This window comes from Lepidochelys olivacea (genome assembly GCF_965140295.1).
Source record: "Lepidochelys olivacea isolate rLepOli2 genome assembly, chromosome: 7".
Lineage (NCBI taxonomy): Eukaryota > Metazoa > Chordata > Testudines > Cheloniidae > Lepidochelys > Lepidochelys olivacea.
This window is the reverse complement of record NC_140417.1, coordinates 19,029,100-19,050,998: the sequence shown is the minus strand read 5'-3', so window position 1 is coordinate 19,050,998 and position 21,899 is coordinate 19,029,100. Positions and strand designations below refer to the sequence as shown.

At 43.5% G+C, this 21,899-nt stretch overlaps 1 protein-coding gene across 2 annotated transcripts in view; it reads right to left on the bottom strand.

Annotated features, from left to right (window-relative positions):
- The window catches only part of LOC311523724 (cullin-associated NEDD8-dissociated protein 1-like), a 42,313-nt gene extending 21,459 nt beyond the window's left edge, over positions 1-20,854 (bottom strand). The window contains exons 1-4 of one of the 2 annotated variants that reach the window (XM_084634007.1): positions 20,837-20,854; positions 14,831-15,005; positions 10,757-10,900; positions 1,488-1,642 (exon numbers count right to left, since the gene is read on the bottom strand). In XM_084634007.1, coding sequence (XP_084490133.1) covers positions 1,488-1,642; positions 10,757-10,900; positions 14,831-14,898 — 367 coding nt within the window. In that variant the 5' untranslated portion in view covers positions 14,899-15,005; positions 20,837-20,854. Of the gene's footprint in view, positions 1-1,487; positions 1,643-10,756; positions 10,901-14,830; positions 15,472-20,836 lie in introns of those variants that run through there. The other variant, XM_084634006.1, reaches the window with a different exon arrangement.
- Positions 20,855-21,899: the final 1,045 nt, after the last annotated feature.

The following is a 21,899-nucleotide window of genomic DNA, read 5'->3' as shown; positions in this document are numbered from 1 at the left end:
TTTCAAAACCACTTTTTCCTCCCTGATACTCAGAGGTTATAATGCACGGCAGCATACATGTGGACTCGTCCACAGCAGGTGGCTAAGTTACTATTGGCCATAATGGTCTCTCCCAGTCAAAAAAAGTCACCAGAGGAAGACTAAGGGAGTGGAATGGTCAACTAATGCTACCCTTGTGGGAAAGGGAGGCTGCTTCTCCCTGGTGATGCCTGGGCTCCTCCATCTTCAAGTAACACGGCTGCCTGAAAAGCAATGCTCCCATTGGTTCCTCTGCCCAGGAAATACCATGACCTCCCTCAGTTGGGTGCAGACCCAGAACAGAAGTAAATGCTGCTAGGAACATCATTAATTTCTGCATGGAGAGGGTATGTTTAGAGAGCAGCATGCTGCAGGAAGACCTGCTTCCTGGCTCCACTTTTTCCAGCCCCAATCACCTCCCCACCCCAATCCGACACTTGAGCACCAATGTCAGTGGGGTCAGAGGTGAAAGCAGCAAGCGATGAAGTCTCCCCTCCTCCCTCTTCTGTCCCCGCACATGGAGTACCGGGCCCAACCCTTGGGAAGAAGGCTCAGGTAATCTATTCCCAGTTACTACAGTAAGACTATTTCAGTTCGTGTGACATACACCAATGAAAGGTCTCTAAAACTATGGCTCTCAAGTATTTAAAATTTAGCAGCGTTTGTAAACAGAGCTTGAAAGCTATCTGCATGAAAAATAATTCCATCCAGTACAACTGCCAGCTCAAAGTCAAAGACAGCAATGCCGCTTTGGCTCCTGCTATGCAGAGTGGGGGTGGGGGGGGTGTTTGGAGTTGCCAGATGCATAAGAGATGGCATCAAAGCACAGAGACTGCTGAAGAGACAGCACAAATCTCTGTGCACTTAAGAGATATATTATTGAAGAACTACTATTGTGTTTACTGGAAACCCAGCCCAGTATGCTTTTTTTGTGCCATGGCTATAGAAACTGGGCAAAAGAGGCAGCCTGGAGAGGCTGTCAATAGTAAAAAGACACAGGCAGTGAAACAGACTGTACATAAAGGTAGTGAATATATCAGTGCTGCTAAGATCCAGAAGACATCAGATTCACCATTTGTGGGAACCAGACCGTGAGCAGCCCTGCTAGACTTTAGTATAGACTCTCTCAGTGATGGTCCCAAGCAACAACATTTGAATCCAGGGTTTATGATTTCGGACTATTATGCAGACAGGGGTCAGTTGCAAACGTTAGAAGATGAAGGTTCACATTTCAAGCACCCCCATTTTGCGGGTGATCAGATCTAGGGTTTTGTTTCAAGTCCTGTCTTTAATCAATTTTATTAGCATCTTCAACTCTTTATTCATTACATTGTAATTCCCTATGCCTGTGCCCACCATTACTAACAGCACTGGGCTGGGGGAGAGGGAATCCCATAAAACTACAGGTTCTGAACTCTGCTTCCTAAAGGCTGTAGTAGATTTTACCATATTTCAGGGAAGAATTTTACCGGTAGACGCTGGAGGCAGCTCTGAAATGACCGTTTTCAGACCAATGCTGGAGATATCCCGAAGTTGTTCCTTGTCTGATAACATGTTTGTACACAGAGAGTCCACAATAGTTTCTACCTGATATTCTTTCACTTTGCTGACCAAAGGGCCCAAACTACAGAAGGAAAAAAGAAGACAGACCAAATGTGAAGAAAATCATTGTCTAGAAACCACACTTCATGTCAAAAGGAAGGATGATCTGGTTGGTGTTGGATTTCAGATGTAGTCCTTCAGATTTCTTTAAGATAAGGGGGGCACCAGATCTAATGTCACAAACACTACCATCATTATTGAAACATGTTTAAAATCAAAAACTGATGTCAGATGGTCTGTCAGAAATCTACTCATCATACTTCGTATTCCTAGCTAGTTAGCACATCAGATAGGGTCTGATCCAAAGCCCACTGAAGTCAATGGAATCATAAAAGATTAGGATTGGAAGAGAGAGAGGTCATCTAGTCCAACCCCCTGCTCAAAGCAGGACCAACACCAACTAAATCACTAAAGACCCATTAAAGTCATTATCAGATCCATAGTGGAGAACATCAATTAGTCTATTGGAAATATGAAGGGGGAGGGCAAGTTATTTATACCAAATAAGATTTTCTTAATTGAATGTGCAGTTTAATAGCTAATAGACTGAATTATGACAAGGCAGCCATGTTAGTTCTTTTAACACTGAAATCTATAGTCATGTTTTAAAAGGTGCCAAAACTGACCAGTCTAAAAATAACATTAATATTTCCATGTGTAATTTACCTCCTGTTGCCCACTGCTATGCGGACTGAGAACTCTGCCTCTGTACAGTGTAAGAACAAGAGCTGATTAACCAAATCCAGTATTCATTTTCCTCTCTTATGTCAGTAACAACATGAGATTGTCTCTAATGAATCCACTATTCAAAATTACATGTGCAATAATTGCCAGTAGGGTGTTTACGAGCAGTTAGTTGCAAATATTTTATATTCAAAGTTTGAGCTGTGTTAGTTAGTTTTGATTAGACAAGTAACATGGTAACGTCTCAGTTCTCTAATCAGATGAAGGTAACTCTTCAAATCAGATTTCAAGTTTCTGAATTTAAAATTATTCATCTTCCATGAATATTTTATACTATGTCATGACAATTAGTTGTTTCCACAAACATTCCACTAACAAATCTGGTTTAGAGAACATTCAGAAAATACAAACAGAAAGGAATGCAAACAAAGAAAATTCAATTTTTTATTGAAATGAACATTCACAGAAAATATGTTTAGCCCAACTCTAATAGTAATAATACATTGTACTTCTTATAGCGTAAGTGATTTGCTCAAGCTCACACAAGTCAGCAGCAGTATCAGTAAGAGAACCCCCTAGTCCTGTGCCTTAATTGCAAGGCCATTCTTCCGCCTTCCACAGGACTCACTGGGAAAGTAACTCACAGAATTGAGCATCTTGTTTACAGAGAAACACCATGAGCCAGATGCTGCAGGCTTTATTTGGGGAAGGACTTCAATGGGAGTTTGGCCTGAATACAAGCTAAACTATCAGGTTCTCCAACTACTTTCTAGTATTTCCTGTGGGCATAGTATGGGGACTTAATCCATAACATGCCCCTTTGTGTAACCTGTTTATCAATTAAGAAATCTGTAGTACATGAAAGATGAGGTCATACTGTTTTCTGTGTATGCATCTTTAAATGTGAAGGAGTCTCCCAGTCTGATGCAAGAACAGCTGCTGCCATTTTGAATTCCAGTTCAGATGCAGAATGTTAGAGGGGGTCACTGTGCTTGTTTGTGCTCACCATCTTCCATACAGAGACTAGACTTGGTCTCTTTCCTCTATTATAAAGTCAGGCATCCAATCTGAGTAAAACATACCTTGCGCTTTCCATGTGCAAAACTTATCAGAATTTAGCAGCTGGCCGGGGGAGGGGGAGGTTGATGTGCAGTACAGCCATCTTGCTCAACAGGGTTCTAAAGAAACACTGCCAAGATGTTATTCCAAGGTAAAAATACATAGATGACCAGCCCCCAGAGATTTAACACTCAGCAATAGTATTCTCTCAATTGGCTACAAACATGACTACGTGCACATGGTGAGAGAAAGAGGATTACTTTGCCACACTTTTTGCTACTGTCGATAATACTTGTAAGACAAACTCATTTTTCAAGAATAGTAATGCTTCACATGAACTGGGACTGGAATTTTAGGCTTAGTATCCTGCACTGTATTATGGTAAAACCGTATGACTGCCGTTTCCTTGGGACTCTTATCAAAGTCAGCTGTGAATCTAGCTCATAAAGAAAGAGTGCCAATTGTTCCGGAGAGTCCAAAACCCTGCGCAGCACCATGCAGCCTCCATCAACATATCCCAATCTTACTAAAGTTTATTCAGATACACAAGTGGAGCCAGATCTGGTTCCCACTGAAGCAAAAGTAACATTCCCTTTGATTTCAAAGGCAACTGAATGGGACCCTTCGATTAAGAATTCATCATGTAAACAATCTGACTATTAAGAATGTTTACATTAGAAAGTGTCACTGTTATGTATTTTGTTACAATATTTGTGACTGTCCATAGCAGATAAAATTCCCTGAAAGCCTAAAAACAAAAAGTATCTTTACCTACAGTGTTTTATCCTTGTCTATTTGGCAAACCTTGTATTTTTCCTTGTTGTGATGCTAATTGTGCAGAATCTGTATGAACCTACATGTATTTCCTTTTTGGTGTATCAGAACCATGACAGAGTGGGGCATGGACCTGCTGACAGAATAAAGCATTTGTTAAAGTTAACACTGTGAGCTCACATGTAGCCTGTTTTTTGGTAGGAACTTTTTTTTTTTTAATTCAGTGATCGAGGCAAAAATAGCTATTTAGAAGCCAAATGAGTCTTCTGAAATACAAAAGTTTGAAAAGTAATATAAGCACTAATGTAAGCGCTTTTTGTCCATGAATCTCACAGTACCGGTTATCCCTATTTTACATATAGGGAAACCAAGACACAGAAATTACATGATTTGCCTGGATCAAACAAAAAGCTCACGGACTATCCAGGAAGAGACAAGAGGTCTCCTGAAACCCAGTCCTGTGCCCTGTATAGGCCACACAGATCAGATGTTGGGCCTAACCAGACTGTCAGCATCCGAAGGAATCTCTTGTTAAAGATACTGACCACAGAATCCTAGAATCGTAGGACTGGAAGAGACCTTGAGCAGTCTTCTAGTTCAGTCCCCTGTACTCAAGGCAGGACTAAGTAGGATCTAGACCAGGGGCTCTCAACCTTTCCAGACTACTGTACCCCTTTCAGGAGTCTGATCTGTCTTGCGTACCCCAAGTTTCACCTCACTTAAAAACTTGGGCTTCAGCCCCGCGTGGCAGGGCTCAGGCTTTGGCTTTCTGCCCTGGGCACCAGTGAGTCTAACACTGGCGACCCCATTAAAATGAACTCGCCCACAGTCTGAGAGACATGCTGATATAGTATAAATAAAAGTATAAACAAATCACTGTCTGCATAAAATTTTAGTTTGAACTGACTTTGCTAGTGCTTTTATGTGGCCTAGGCAAAAATCTAAATGAGCTGATGTACTTCCTGGAAGACCTCCGCGTACCCGCAGGGGTACACGTACCCCTTGTTGAGAATCACAGATTTAGACCATCCCTGACAGGTGTTTGTCTAACCTGCTCTTTAAAATCTCCAGTGACAGAGATTCCACAACCTCCTTAAGCAATTTATTCCAGGGCTTAACTACCCTGTAAGAACAAAACCAATGGTGGAACCTAATGTCCAACCTGAACTGCCCTTGCTACAGTTTAAGACCACTGCTTCTTGTCCTATCCTCAGAGATTAACGAGAACAATTTTTCTCCCTCCTCCAGGTTAGCAACCTTCTATGTACTTGAAAATTGTTATGTTCCCCATCAGTCTTCTCTTCCCCAGACAAAACAAACCCAATTTTTTCAATTGTCCTTCATAGGTCATGTTTTCTAGACCTTTAATCATTTTTTTGCTCTTCTATGGACTTTCTCCAATTTGTCTACATCTTTCCTGAAATGTGTCACCCAGAATTGGACACAATACTCCAGCTGAGACCTAATCAGTTCAGAGTAGAGTGGAAGTATTACTTCTTGTGTCTTGCTTACAACACCCCTGTTAATACAGTGGTTCTCAAACTTTTGTACTGGTGACCCCTTTCACATAGTAAGCCTCTGAGTGTGACCCTGTCATAAATATAAAGGGAAGGGTTGAAATCCCTTTGAAATCCCTCCTGGCCAGGGGAAAGCTCCTCTCACCTGTAAGGGTTAAGAAGCTAAAGGTAACCTCGCTGGCACCTGACCAAAATGACCAATGAGGAGACAAGATACTTTCAAAAGCTGGGAGGAGGGAGAGAAACAAAGGGTCTGTGTCTGTCTGTCTGCTGGGTCTTTGCCTGGGATAGACCAGGAATGGAGTCTTAGAACTTTTAGTAAGTAATCTAGCTAGGTATGTGTTCGATTATGATTTCTTTAAATGGCTGAGAAAAGAATTGTGCTGAATAGAATAACTATTTCTGTCTGTGTATCTTTTTTGTAACTTAAGGTTTTGCCTAGAGGGGTTCTCTATGTTTTCGAATCTAATTACCCTGTAAGATATCTACCATCCTGATTTTACAGGGGGGATTTCTTTATTCCTATTTACTTCTATTTTTTATTAAAAGTCTTGTAAAAAACTGAATGCTTTTCCATTGTTCTCAGATCCAAGGGTTTGGGTCTGTGGTCACCTATGCAAATTGGTGAGGCTTTTTATCCAACATTTCCCAGGAAAGGGGGGGTGCAAGTGTTGGGAGGATTGTTCATTGTTCTTAAGATCCAAGGGTCTGGGTCTGTAGTCACCTAGGCAAATTGGTGAGGCTTTTTACCAAACCTTGTCCAGGAAGTGGGGTGCAAGGTTTTGGGAAGTATTTTGGGGGGAAGGACGCGTCCAAACAGCTCTTCCCCAGTAACCAGTATTAGTTTGGTGGTGGTAGCGGCCAGTACAAGGACGACGGGTGGAATATTTTGTACCTTGGGGAAGTTTTGACCTAAGCTGGTAAAGATAAGCTTAGGAGGTTTTTCATGCAGGTCCCCACATCTGTACCCTAGAGTTCAGAGTGGGGGAGGAACCTTGACAGACCCCCACTTATAAATTAAAAACACTTTTAAATATATTTAACACCATTATAAATGCGGGAGGCAAAGTGGAGTTTGGGGTAGAGGCTGACAGATCGCGACCTCCCTCCCCCATGTAATAACCTCACCACCCCGAGGGGTCCCGATCCCCAGTTTGAGAACCCCTATGCTAATGCATCCCAGAATGTTTTCTTTTTTTGCAACAGTGTTACACTGTTGACTCATATTTAGCTTGTGATCCACTGTGACCCCCCAGATCCCTTTCTACAGTACTCCTCCCTAGGAAGTCATTTTAATCCTATCCTCCAAAGCACTTGCAACCCCTCCAAGCTTGGTATCATTTGCAAACTTTTTTTTTTTTTAATCTGGACCCCTCTCTGAAGAAATAAAATTTTAAAGATGCAAGTTTAGATATGGCAAAATCTACAATATAAGCCTTTCGATAGTTTCATCTACTGTTCCTACAAAACTATTATACATTCATCCCTACCCACACATCTCTCACCATAACTAGAGACTGTCGCTGCCTTTTATCAGACAGAAAGCATTCATACGGAAGATTCAATCTACAACCTATCCTGAAGGACGACCCATCACTCTCACAGATCTTGGGAGACAGGCCAGTCCTTGCTTACAGACAGCCCCCAAACCTGAAGCAAATGCTCACCAGCAACCACACACCACACAACAGAACCACTAACCCAGGAACCTATCCTTGCAACAAAGCCCGTTGCCAAATGTGTCCACATATCTATTCAGGGGACACCATCATAGGGCCTAATCACATCAGTCACACTCTCAGAGACTCAAAAAGAAAAGGAGTACTTGTGGCACCTTAGAGACTAACTAATTTATTTGAGCATGAGCTTTCGTGAGCTACAGCTCACTTCATTGGATGCATACCGTGGAAACTGCAGCAGACTTTATATACACACAGAGAACATGAAACAATACCCCCTCCCACCCCACTGTCCTGCTGGTAATAGCTTATCTAAAGTGATCATCAAGTTGAGCCATTTCCAGCACAAATCTAGGTTTTCTCACCCTCAACCCCCCCCGCCCACACACACAAACTCACTCTCGTGCTGGTAATAGCCCATCCAAAGTGACAACTCTCTACACAATGTGCATGATAATCAAGGTGGGCCATTTCCTGCACAAATCAAGGTTCTCTCACCCCCTCCAAAAAACACACACACAAACTCACTCTCCTGCTGGCAATAGCTCATCCAAAGTGACCACTCTCCCTACAATGTGCATGGTAATCAAGGTGGGCCATGTCCAGCACAAATCCAGGCTTTCTCACCCCCGCCCCCCCCCGTTTTTTTTCCCCGGGGACACACACACACACACACACACAAACTCACTCTCCTGCTGGCAATAGCTCATCCAAACTGACCACTCTCCAAGTTTAAATCCAAGTTTAACCAGAACGTCGGGGGGGGGGGGGGAGGGTAGGAAAAAACAAGGGGAAATAGGCTACCTTGCATAATGACTTAGCCACTCCCAGTCTCTATTTAAGCCTAAATTAATAGTATCCAATTTGCAAATGAATTCCAATTCAGCAGTTTCTCGCTGGAGTCTGGATTTGAAGTTTTTTTGTTTTAAGATAGCGACCTTCATGTCTGTGATTGCGTGACCAGAGAGACTGAAGTGTTCTCCGACTGGTTTATGAATGTTATAATTCTTGACATCTGATTTGTGTCCATTTATTCTTTTACGTAGAGACTGTCCAGTTTGACCAATGTAAATGGCAGAGGGGCATTGCTGGCACATGATGGCATATATCACATTGGTGGATGTGCAGGTGAACGAGCCTCTGATAGTGTGGCTGATGTTATTAGGCCCTGTGATGGTGTCCCCTGAATAGATATGTGGGCACAATTGGCAACGGGCTTTGTTGCAAGGATAAGTTCCTGGGTTAGTGGTTCTGTTGCGTGGTATGTGGTTGTTGGTGAGTATTTGCTTCAGGTTGCGGGGCTGTCTGTAGGCAAGGACTGGCCTGTCTCCCAAGATTTGTGAGAGTGTTGGGTCATCCTTTAGGATAGGTTGTAGATCCTTGATAATGCGTTGGAGGGGTTTTAGTTGGGGGCTGAAGGTGACGGCTAGTGGCGTTCTGTTATTTTCTTTGTTAGGCCTGTCCTGTAGTAGGTAACTTCTGGGAACTCTTCTGGCTCTATCAATCTGTTTCTTCACTTCCGCAGGTGGGTATTGTAGTTGTAAGAAAGCTTGACAGAGATCTTGTAGGTGTTTGTCTCTGTCTGAGGGGTTGGAGCAAATGCGGTTGTATCGCAGAGCTTGGCTGTAGACGATGGATCGTGTGGTGTGGTCAGGGTGAAAGCTGGAGGCACGTAGGTAGGAATAGCGGTCAGTAGGTTTCCGGTATAGGGTGGTGTTTATGTGACCATTGTTTATTAGCACTGTAGTGTCCAAGAAGTGGATCTCTTGTGTGGACTGGACCAGGCTGAGGTTGATGGTGGGATGGAAATTGTTGAAATCATGGTGGAATTCCTCAAGGGCTTCTTTTCCATGGGTCCAGATGATGAAGATGTCATCAATATAGCGCAAGTAGAGTAGGGGCTTTAGGGGACGAGAGCTGAGGAAGCGTTGTTCTAAATCAGCTATAAAAATGTTGGCATACTGTGGGGCCATGCGGGTACCCATAGCAGTGCCGCTGATCTGAAGGTATACATTGTCCCCAAATGTAAAATAGTTATGGGTAAGGACAAAGTCACAAAGTTCAGCCACCAGGTTAGCCGTGACATTATCGGGGATAGTGTTCTTGACGGCTTGTAGTCCATCTTTGTGTGGAATGTTGGTGTAGAGGGCTTCTACATCCATAGCGGCCAGGACGGTGTTATCAGGAAGATCACCAATGGATTGTAGTTTCCTCAGGAAATCAGTGGTGTCTCGAAGGTAGCTGGGAGTGCTGGTAGTGTAGGGCCTGAGGAGGGAGTCTACATAGCCAGACAATCCTGCTGTCAGGGTGCCAATGCCTGAGATGATGGGGTGCCCAGGATTTCCAGGTTTATGGATCTTGGGTAGTAGATAGAATATCCCAGGTCGGGGTTCCAGGGGTGTGTCTGTACGGATTTGATCTTGTGCTTTTTCAGGAAGTTTCTTGAGCAAATGCTGTAGTTGCATGTAGAGACTCGTTCACCTGCACATCTACCAATGTGATATATGCCATCATGTGCCAGCAATGCCCCTCTGCCATGTACATTGGTCAAACTGGACAGTCTCTACGTAAAAGAATAAATGGACACAAATCAGACGTCAAGAATTATAACATTCATAAACCAGTCGGAGAACACTTCAATCTCTTTGGTCACTCGATTACAGACCTAAAAGTTGCAATTCTTCAACAAAAAAAACTTCAAAAACAGACTCCAACGAGAGACTGCTGAATTGGAATTAATTTGCAAACTGGATACAATTAACTTAGGCTCGAATAAAGACTGGGAGTGGATGGGTCATTACACAAAGTAAAACTATTCCCCCCCTCCACCCCCCACTGTTCCTCAGACGTTCTTGTCAACTGCTGGAAATGGCCCACCTTGATTATCACTACAAAACGTTTCCCGCTCCCCCACCTCCACCCCGTTCTCCTGCTGGTAATAGCTCACCTTAAATGATCACTCTCTTGTTATAGTGTTCAGAGTAACAGCTGTGTTAGTTTGTATTCGCAAAAAGAAAAGGAGGACTTGTGGCACCTTATTGACTAACCAATTTATCTGAGCATAAGCTTTCGTGAGCTACAGCTCACTTCATCGGATGCATACTGTGGAAAGTAGAGGAGATCTTTTTATACACACAAAGCACGAAAAAATGGGTGTATAAAAAGATCTTCTATGCTTTCCACAGTATGCATCTGATGAAGTGAGCTGTAGCTCATGAAAGCTTATGCGCAAATAAATTGGTTAGTCTCTAAGGTGCCACAAGTCCTCCTTCTCTTTTTGCAACTACAGCCTAACGTGGCTGCTACTCTGAAAGGAAGCTGTAAGACACTGTATACCTAGGGCTCTATTCTAAAGAATTTTCTGGATTATTTGACAGTTTCATTGCTACTAGTATGTGTGTTACTCCGTATAGAGGCTCTTACCACTTGACAGCCAAGTTCTGCACCTCCCCGTTTTTGTCCTCAAGCAATTTTAAAAGCATTTTCACAACTTTCTTCTCACTGTCTTCATCCAGCTTTATGGAATCTTTCTGCAGTTCCATCATCAGGTCATTGGTGGCCATAAATCTGAAACAAAGAATATCAACAATAGGTTGACCGGTATGTAAACACAGATACATTTCACAGAGATCAGTGCAGAGGATAAAATTTAGTATTCACATGGCACAAATATGGAAAGCACTTAAACACTAACTAATTAATCCTCACAACCCTCCTGTGAATTAGTTAAGAAAGTAGTTCCTCCATCCCCCGTTTGGACAAGTGGGGGAACTCAGGCAGAAGGAATTGGTGGCAAAGAATTCAGCTAGTTCAGAACAAAGTGAGACAAGACACAGGAGAATTTTAAGTTATTCTCTCCCCTCAGATCTGCTCTGAAACATGACTCTACAAAAATGGTATTGTGGCATTCCACATGTACTTGGTCTCAATGTTTCCAGATGGAATGGTCTCGGGTTACGAGAACAAAATGTGTTTTCTAATTGTCAGTCCTGCAAAAGTCAGCCTGGGATCTGAAAATCCAGATAGGCTCTTTCTAGCTTACTCATCATTACTAGTCATAAAACTTCTGACAGCCAGATTCTGCCTTCAGTTTCACTGAGGCACAATTATAAAACTGAGGGCAGAAGATGGTCCGACAACTGTACCTTTGCTAACAATTCTGTTGATAATGCAGGAGACAAAATAAAAGCTAGCTCACTCTCTTGCAAAGTTGACAGAGTAAAAACTTATTTTAATCACGCAAACAAGCGGATAGTATGCTGATTACACAGAGAGAAAATCTCTTGAGAAAGAAAGTGCCACTTTTACATAATCACTCCTCAGACTAGCATTCAGCGTAGCAGCCGTGTTAGTCTGTATCCGCAAAAAGAAAAGGAGGACTTGTAGCACCTTTAGAGACTAACCAATTTATTTGAGCATAAACTGTCGTGGGCTACAGCTCACTTCGTCGGATGCATTCAGTGGAAAATAGTCCTCAGACTAGAAGTGCACTTTAAAGTTATCTAGGCTAGTGTTTCTCAACCTTTTTGATACCAGGGACCAGCTTGTTGCCTTCCTAAAATGTGCCAGGGAGATCCCAGGGACTGGCGCCGCATGGGCCAGTCACTGAGAAATACTGATCTAGGCTATATTTAAACTTCTATTGTTCAGTCTAGTCACTCAGTTTGTTTATTTCCTTCTGGAGTGTCTTGTATTCTTCAAAAATCTGAATGGTTTGTTGTATCATCAAAAAATTTAACCTCCTCTCTTGTTTACTTCCTCCTTAGAGGCCTTATCTATACTGAAAAAATGTGTTTTTCTGCACCACTGTAGCCCCACCAATGCTACTAATATTGAAAGCTGTACTGTAGTCAGGATGTAGGCTCTTTTACCATCCCGGGTTATGAGATACAAGGCACTCTACCTAGGCTACAGCTTCTACTGTTGCTCGCACTAGTGAAGCTGCACTAGTGCAAGAGACACATTTTTCCAGGCTACCTGTACCCCAAATCATCAATATCTACATCACAGTTCCCAATACTGATCCTTCTCATATCCCACATGTGAGAAGCAGCCATTCATGATGACTTTATTCCTTATTGCCACTAGTTATTTAGATTTAACGTTCAGCTAGATGGATGACTTTCAGATGCACATCTTTTCACAAATGAAACCAAATATTTGGCCTCCAGGTTCAGAAAATCCTTAGAATTGCAGCTCCCTATTAGTGAGTGTAATTTTATAACATGGATAAATATCCAAAAGGGACTAAATGGAAATAACTCCCTTTCATTTCACAAGCTGCTTAAGCTACATTTTAAAAATCAAGCTTCCAATCAGCATGTTCAGCATTTAAAAATGCTACCGCAATAGTTTTGCCATGTCTTTGGTGTGTAAGCCTGTGCTTGAGTAGCAAAATAACTACATCTGGGATAAGAGACTCTTAGATCACCAGCCAGAAATTGAAGATGAGAGAATTAAAGGAATTACTGATCTACAATTTAAACAATATTTGACTTTATTTTTGATTAAGCAAGGACTATTTAGCTCCATTTTAAATTGGAAGTCTGCACAAAGCATGACAACACATGTAAAGATCCTGAATAAGAGCTAATGAAGCTGCTCTATCATCAGCTTCATTGGGGGGAAAAAAAAAATCCATTTTATCATCAAAAAACGTAGACATGTCTTCTAGAAGTTATACTACTATAAATAAAAATAAAAAAACCTCTCTCTTATGAAGTACCTCAAACCTTCCTATCTGGCATAAACATTACCCATTCTGGCTGGGGGCAGGGGTACAGTTGGCAGAATTGCAATAGAGTAAAAATCTTTCATAGTGAATCAGCACATTTTTTAAACACACCTATTACATTTTATTTATAGAGCACCTTGAATACCACTGACTCCAAAGTCTAACAAGGTTTATTTGCCTTTCCAGAAACATATATACCCAAAAGAATAAAAGCAGCTGAGCATCTTGGTCCATTTAGAGAAGTATTTTAGTGGAAACAAAATATTTCCTCAACATGCCAATATAGTTTAAAAATAAAGGATTTGAGCACAGCGAAAACCTGTAATACTGTATCCATATCCTTGGGTACATGTGCTACACTTTACTGCAGTTCCATAAAACACTTTTCAAAGGCAAAATGCTGCACATAAAACATGACAAAACCATGACCAATAAAATTAAAGTACTCCTTAAAGAAGTATTTCAAAATCCAACTGCATGAATGGATGGTAAGAGGATACACACACAGGACAATTACTACTTAATTTAAAAGGACCTTTAATTAAAATAAAATCATTTTAAAAATCTGAACAAGCTACTAATAATATTTTAGGATCAAATTCTATTTTAAGATCTGCTCTTTGATACTCTAGAACAAATCCCACTGATGCCAACAGAAGTCACTTACGGCATAGTTTTGGCCCTGAGGTTATTAAAATAGAAGTTGTTTTAATTTGCTTATCTCATTATTAAACTATTTGTTCAGTTTAGGTATTTCTCTCTTTTTGGACAATTAAAAGAGACAATTGCGTGTTTCCTTCTAGTCAGCTTCACTTAGGGTTCTCTAGCACAATGCTGCAATGTTTAAGTTGTAGACGCATATTTTAAAAAATAATAAATTCTGTTTTTAACATAAAAAAAAATCTGTATTTTGGGCCCCTAACTACCTGATAATAGTAACCCTTAGTTCCTCTTTAACAGGTTGGGATATCTTACCCTTTTACTTAATCATTTATTCAGGCCAATAAAAGCTACATGTGTTACTCCATACCAACTTTCCCCTTCACTTTTGTGGCTTATGACTGATGATTCACTGTCCTACACTATTACTTTATTTGAACTCCAAGTGGGTTTGTTCACCCCCCTCCAAACACATACAAATAAACCAGTGATGAGGGACCACCACCATCCAACTACTTTTAAAAGAAGGCCTCATATGCCTTTTTATTTTTCTTGAACAGCACAGAACACACAGCAGATATTTTCCCAGATAATAGCAGCTGATTAGGATTTTTTCTCCCCTAGCTGCTGCTGTCCAGTGCCCCTCAGGCCCCAATTCGGGCATGGGGGGGTGGAGGTTGAGAGGGAGAGAGTTCTATAAAATAAGAGCAAAATCTCTAACCACTTGTAAGATAAACTAAAAAAAACTTAGCTTGTTTCCCCACCACCAACCACGGAGCCCTTCGTTTGGGCATTCATGTGTTTACTAATCAATCCCAGAACATACAGCAGATTCCTCACCCTTTGGGGGGCGGGGAGATTGCACTGATTGCAGCTGACCCTTAAGGAATTTTGCAATTGACACCTCCTCTTTTTTCGGGTTTTGTACTAGCTGCAATTAATAAAACAACCCCTCTCTACTCTAGGAGGGTTGAACTAGCTGCAGTCAACAAGATCTCTCCCTTGTATGGGTTTGCAGATACGCACCTTGCTACCCCTAACTAGTGAGTTGCGATTAACGAGATCTCCCCCAAACTAATCTCAAACAGCAGCTGGGATCCTACCTAAAATCTTTGTCAGTGGATGTCATCTTCTCCAGGAGGTTAGAGATGTGATAGGACACGTTAGTCATCTTGCCCTGCAGCTCCTAGAAGGTGCTCCCCTTACTAAAGCCTGGATTTTTTAGGGGATGTTGAAGTTTCGTGCTGCCCTGAGCCGGGGTGCTTGCTTGCTGGAGATCTGCATGGAGAATATGGCGACAGAAGGGACACAGTGAGGCTGGGGTGGTGTTTTCCTCTCTACCCCCCACCCCCTTCGAAGTCGCTGGAAAAGCTGAGCCCCTGCACTGTAATCATGGGATATAAATAGCCCGGAGTCCAGGCTGCTGAGCTACGGGCGCCACCTGCCGGCAGTTATTTGTAGCCTCTCAAGTTACAGCAAGGAGCGGGATAGGGACAAGGGGCAGCAGCCCCAGCTGCTTTTACCCGCCCCCCCCATTAAACTCATCACTTTTTCCCTTTCCCAACACTACCGATTGCCGGACTACTGACAGGTGAACAGAAGCATTCTCCTTTATGATTAACATTCTCTTGCTGGCACCCCTGTTTCATTCATGGCATCCATAATCTTGAGCTTGGTGAAATTATGCTTGCTTGACCGTGCTGAACTGTGACACTGTACAGGCTGTTTTATGTGCTATTATCACTAAATGAACAGGAATGATTCAGAAAACAGAACGATACTGTCTACCCCAACGCCTTGGTTTACAGCAAAGAAAAGGCAAGAAAAACTGAAAAATGTACCTGATGGTTTAATATGTCCCTTTGGCCTTGTCTACACTACGAAATTAGGTCGAATTTATAGAAGTCGGTTTTGTTGAAAGCGTTTTTATACAGTCGATTGTGTGTGTCCCCACACAAGTGCTCTAAGTGCATGTAGTCGGTGGAGTGTGTCCACAGTACCGAGGCAACCGTCGACTTCTGGAGCGTTGCACTGTAGGTAGCTATCCCACAGTTCCCGCAGTCTCCGCCACCCATTGAATTCTAGGTAGAAATCCCAGTGCCTGATGGGGCTAAAACATTGTCGTGGGTAGTTCTGGGTACATATCGTCAGGCCTCCCTCCGTGAAAGCAAGGGCAGACAATTGTTTTGCGCCTTTTTTCTTGAGTTACCTGTGCAGACACCATACCACGGCAAGGAACCCACTCAGCTAACCGTCACCGTATGTCTCCTGGGTGCTGGCAGACGTGGTACTGCATTGCTACACAGCAACAGTTTATTGCCTTTTGGCAGCAGACAGTGCAGTATGACTGGTAGCCGTCGTCAACGTAGTCCAGGGTGCTCTTTTACCCAACCTCGATGAGATCATGGGCACCTAGGCAAACATGGGAGTGACTCAGCCAGGTCATTTCCCTTTTAAGTTTCGTCTCATGGCAACTCAGTCCTACCGGCAGTGCACTGTCTTTTAATCTGCAGCCAGCAGAAGACGACGGCCAGCAGTCATACTGCATCATCTTCTGCCGAGCACCCAGGAGATGATGATGGCTAGCGGTCGTACTGCATAGACTGCTGCCAGCAAGATGTATAAAGATAGATGAAGTAGCTCAAAACTAGAAATAGACCAGATTTGTTTTGTATTCATTTTCTCCTCCCTCCCTCCGTGAAATCAACAGCCTGCTAAACCCAGTTTTGAGTTCTATCCTTGAGGGGGCCATTCTGTTTCTCGCCAAGCCACCCCCTTTGTTGATTTTAATTCCCTGTAAGACAACCCTGTAAGCCATGTTGTCAGTTGCCCCTCCCTCCGCCAGACCAACGGCAAACAATTGTTTTGCACCCTTTTCCCTAGATTGCCCGAGCAGGAGCAGACACCATTGCACAGCAAGCATGGAACCCATTCAGCTCACCACAGCAGTTATGATCATTGTAAACGCCTTGTGCATTATCGTGCAGCGTATGCAGAACCAGCACCTGAAAAACCAGGTGAGGAGGCGACAGCAGCACGGTGATGAGGACATGAACACACTTTTTTCTAAAACCGCGTTCCCCCGCAATTTGGAGATAATGGTGTTAATGGGGCAGGCTCATGCCATGGAATGCCGATTCCGGGCACAGGAAACAAGCACAGAGTGATGGGACCACATAGTGTTGCAGGTCTGGGATGATTCCCAGTGGCTCCGAAACTTTCGCATGCATAAGGGCAGTTTCATGGAACTTTGTGACTTGCTTTCCCTGAAGCACAAGAATACCAAGATGAGAGCAGCCCGCACAGTTCACAAGCGAGTGGCAATAGCCCTGTGGAAACTTGCAACGCCAGACAGCTACCGGTCAGTCAGGAATCAATTTGGAGTGGGCAAATCTACTGTGGGGGTTGCTGTGATGCAAGTAGCCAACGCAATCACTGAGCTGCTGCTATCAAAGTTAGTGACTCTGGGAAATGTGCAGGTCATACTAGATGGCTTTGCTGCAATGGGATTCCCTAACTGTGGTGGGGCTATAGATGGAACGCATATCCCTATCTTGGGACCGGACCACCAGGGCAGCCAGTACATAAACCACAAGGAGTACTTTTAAATGGTGCTGCAAGCACTGGTGGATCACAAGGAACATTTCACCAACATCAACATGGGATGGCCGGGAAAGGTTCATGACGCTAACGTCTTCAGGAACTCTGGTCTGTTTAAACAGCTGCAGGAAGGGATTTACTTCCCAGACCAGAAAATAACTGTTGGGGATGTTGAAATGCCTATAGTTATCCTTGGGGACCCAGCCTACCCTTAATGCCCTGGCTCATGAAGCCATACACAGGCAGCCTGGACAGTAGTCAGGAGCTGATCAACTACAGGCTGAGCAAGTGCAGAATGGTGGTAGAATGTGCTTTTGGACATTTGAAAGCGCGCTGGCGCAGTTTACTGACTCGGTTAGGTCTCAGCACAAGCAATATTCCAATTGTAATTGCTGCTTGTTGTGTGCTCCACAATCTCTGTGAGAGTAAGGGGCAGACATTTATGGCAGGGTGGGAGGTTGATGCAAATCGCCTGGCAGCTGAATACGCGCAGCCAGACACCAGGGCGGTTAGAAGAATACAGCAGGAAGCAGTGCGCATCAGAGAAGCTTTGAAAACCAGTTTCATGACTGGCCAGGGTACTGTGTGACACTTCTGTTTGTTTCTCCTTGATGAAAACCCGCCCCCTTGGTTGACTCTAATTCCCTGTAAGCCACCCGCCCTCCTGCCTTCGATCACAGCTTGCTTGCAAAGGAAATAAAGTCACTATTGTTTAAAAAACATGTATTCTTTATTAATTGATTATAAAAATAGGGAGATAACTCACAAGGTAGCCTGGGTGGGGTGTGGGAGGAGGATAGGAGGGAAGGAAAAGGCCACTTTAAAACTTGTTGAATGCCAGCCTTCTGTTGCTTGGGCTGTCCACTGGGGTGGGGTGGTTGGGTGCCCAGAGCCTCCCACCCCGCGTTCTTGGGCGTCTGGGTGAGGAGGCTATGGAACTTGGGGAGGAGGGAGGGCGGTTAAGCAGGGGCTGCAGTGGCAGTCTGTGGTCCTGCTGCCATTCCTGAACCTCCACCAGACGCCAGAGCATGTCCGTTTGATCCTGCAGTATTCCCAGCGTTTCCTCATGCCTCCTCTGATCTTCCTACCACCACCTCTCCTCACGTTCATTGGCCACAGTCCTGTACTCTGCTATTGTGTCCCTCCACACAGCTCTGTCAGTGCCGGACGACTGCATGAGCTCAGAGAACATGTCATTGCAGGTGCGTTTTTTTCGCTGCCTTATCTGAGATAGCCTCTGGGATGGAGGAGGGAGGCTTGAAACATTTGCAGCTGCTGGAGTTAAAAAAGGGAGTGAAGTATTTAAAAAGATACATTTTACAGAACAATGGCTATACTCTTTCACAGTGAACAACACTATTCACATTACATAGCACATGTGATTTTGGTACAAGGTCGCATTTTGCATCTTATATTGAGTGCCTGCGGCTTTGGTGTTAGAGATCACATGCAGGCAACAGAATTCGGCTTGCAGGCACCCATGCTAAGCTATAGTCTTTCGGCTTCTGCAACCTTCATAACAGCAGCCCCTCCTTTCCCATACCAAGCAAATCCCGTTGAGTTGGCCATTTACTGCTGCAGTTTTCCTGTTAACGTGCAGCAGCAGAAACCAAACTAACCCCTTCCCCCCAACCAATTCTCTGGGATGATTGCTTTTCCCCTCCCCCACTGCCTGGCTGGCATCAGGGAAGATCCCTGCTAGCCAAACGCGAACAGCTCAGCACCAATGGCCCCCCCTCCCACCGCGTGGCTAATTGCGGGGAGGATTTATTTTCAGCCACAGGCAAGCAGCCCAGTAGGAACGGCCACCTCTGAATGTCCCCTTAATCAAATTCCCCTATTTCAACCAGGTTACCATGAATGATATCACTCTCCTGAGGATAACACAGAGAGATAAAGAACGGATGTTGCCTGAATGCCAGCAAAGACCGGGACCATACGCTGCCAGGCTTTGTCATGCAATCATACCAGATTACTTGCTACTAGCATGGCATAGTAAAATGTCCTACCATGGAGGATGGAATAAGGCTGCTCTCCCCAGAAACCTTCTGCAAAGGCTTTAGAGTACCTCCAGGAGAGCTTCATGGAGATGTCCCTGGAAGATTTCCACTCCATCCCCAGACATGTTAACAGACTTTTCCAGTAGCAGTACTGGCCACGAATACATCCCAAGTCCTCAGGGCTACTTAATCATTAAAAAACGCTTGCTTTTATGACATGTATTATATTTAAAAAGGTACACTCAGCAGAGGTCCCTTCTCCGGCTTCATTGGGTTGGGAGGGTATTTCAGTCAGGGTGATAAAAAGATCCTGGCTGTCGGCGAAAATGGTGTGCTGTGTGCTCTCCCCAAGCTCGTCCTCCTCCTCATCTTCCCCATCTGCAAAATCCTCAGCCATGGCGGAGAGTATCCCATCCTCGGAGTCCACGGACAGGGGTGGGGTAGTGGTGACGGCCCCCCCCTAGAATTGGATGCAGTTCAGCATAGAAGCGGCACGTCTGGGGCTCTGTCCCAGAGCGTCTGTTTGATTCTTTGGTTTTCTGGTACGCTTGTCTGAGCTCCTTAAGTTTCACGCGGCAGTGTGTTGCGTCCCTGATATAGCCTCTGTCCCTCATGGCCTCTGAGATTTTTTGAAATGTTTTGGCATTTCGTATTTTGGAACGTAGTTCTGATAGCACGGATTCCTCTCCCCATACAGCGATCAGATCCAGTACCTCCCGTTCGGTCCATGCTGGAGCTCTTTTTCGATTCTGGGACTGCATGGTCACCTGTGCTGATGAACTCACCTGGCCAAACAGGAAATGAGATTCAAAAAGTCCCGGGGCTTTTCCTGTACACCTGGCCAGTACATCCGAGTTCAGAGTGCTGTCCAGAGCAGTCACAACAGTGCACTGTGGGATAGCTCCCAGAGGCCAATACCTTCGAATTGTGTCCACACTAACCCTAATTCAAAACGGCGATGTCGATTTCAGCGCTAATCCCCTCATTGGGGAGGAGTACAGAAATTGGTTTTAAGAGCCCTTTATGTCGAAAAAATGGCTTCGTTGTGTGGACGGGTGCAGGGTTAATTCGGATTTAATGCTGCTAAATCCGACATAAACTCGTAGTGTAGACCAGGCCTTTGTAACCTACTGGTCCATGTGCATTACACAGCCCTCTTGGTGCCCAATTCACAGAGGATATGAATCTGTTACAACCCACAGAACCTGACTCTTTAGCTCAAGCTGTGGCAGCTTTTGCATTTAGCTCTGGAGGTGCCTAGTGGTTGGCCAAGCTGGTGGCTGTCACACTAGCAAAATACTATAATCTATTTACGTTTTCATAAGGAGATTGTTTCTTATTATATTCTAGAATCACTTAGAGGTCCCAGGACGCTACTTACTTTACTTACACTAAGACAGTTCTGGACCCAAAGAGCTCACATTCTATAAAGACAACACAGTCAAGGATGCAAAGAAATATTATTATTTCCATTTTACAGATGTGGAATTGAGGCACAAAATTACTTACCCAAAGTCACAAGGGAAGTCTATGGCAAACATGGGAATTAAACCCATAAGATCCCAGGCCTTATCCACAAAACCATCCTTCCTTCTTTCAGGCTTAGCAACAAATAAATAATTTAAAAACAGCATTAACAACCTCAGACAAGCTTTGGAGCTTTATAAATGCTAATGCTATAACTGTTAAAGCCTCGTGTCAGGTCATTTTAGGCCCAAATGTAGGTTTTCTTTACAAACAAAAATTTCAATAAAAACATTTGTCTTCATTTCACGAAAATGTTAAAAGCTTGTAGTTTGGATTTAAACCTTGGACAAACCCAAACACTGTGTTATTGCATGAGAACCAGAAAGAGAAACCAGCAAGTAGTTTTCATTGTCCAAACTGAGTGAAATGCAAAAAGTAAATAAAATTAATGGGGAAAAAAAGTTAGTTTAAAATTTTTCACTTATAATCTCAGGTGTTGTTAGTAGCTTAGACAAAGTTATCTGTGCCTCTTCTAAGACTACATGCTACATAATTATTGTTTATTTGTATTGTGATAATGCCTAGGGATTCCAGTTATGGACCAGGGCCTCACCCCTGTGCTAGGCATTGTACAAACACACAAAAAACACAACAGACTCAGGTTCACTTTTCCAATCTGTTGTTTTGCTGGTCTCAGAGCACTGCACAGACAGTGATTTTAGCTCTGGGGATGGGAGTACATGAGGAGAAGATTGCCTTTACAAAGCACACTGAGGTGGCCTTGATGCACTGCTCAGTTCCTCTAATTACCTCCTAATAGATCATCTTCTTTACTAAGTTGTCCAGAATAAAGGAGCACTGCTTTCAGCAATCTACAATCATGTTACACTTTCCCTGCAGGGCTGCAGATTAATGTAAATGGGTCTTTTTGACTTTTACAGCTCGTGGGGTACAATATAAGCTCTTAGATAGCATTTTTCATCTGAAGATCCAAAAGCACTTTACAAAGGAAAATAAGTATAATTCTCAACACTTTACACATGGAGAAATTGAGACAGAGAAACATTAAATGACTTACCCAAATTCCCCAAGTTGATCAGTGCGA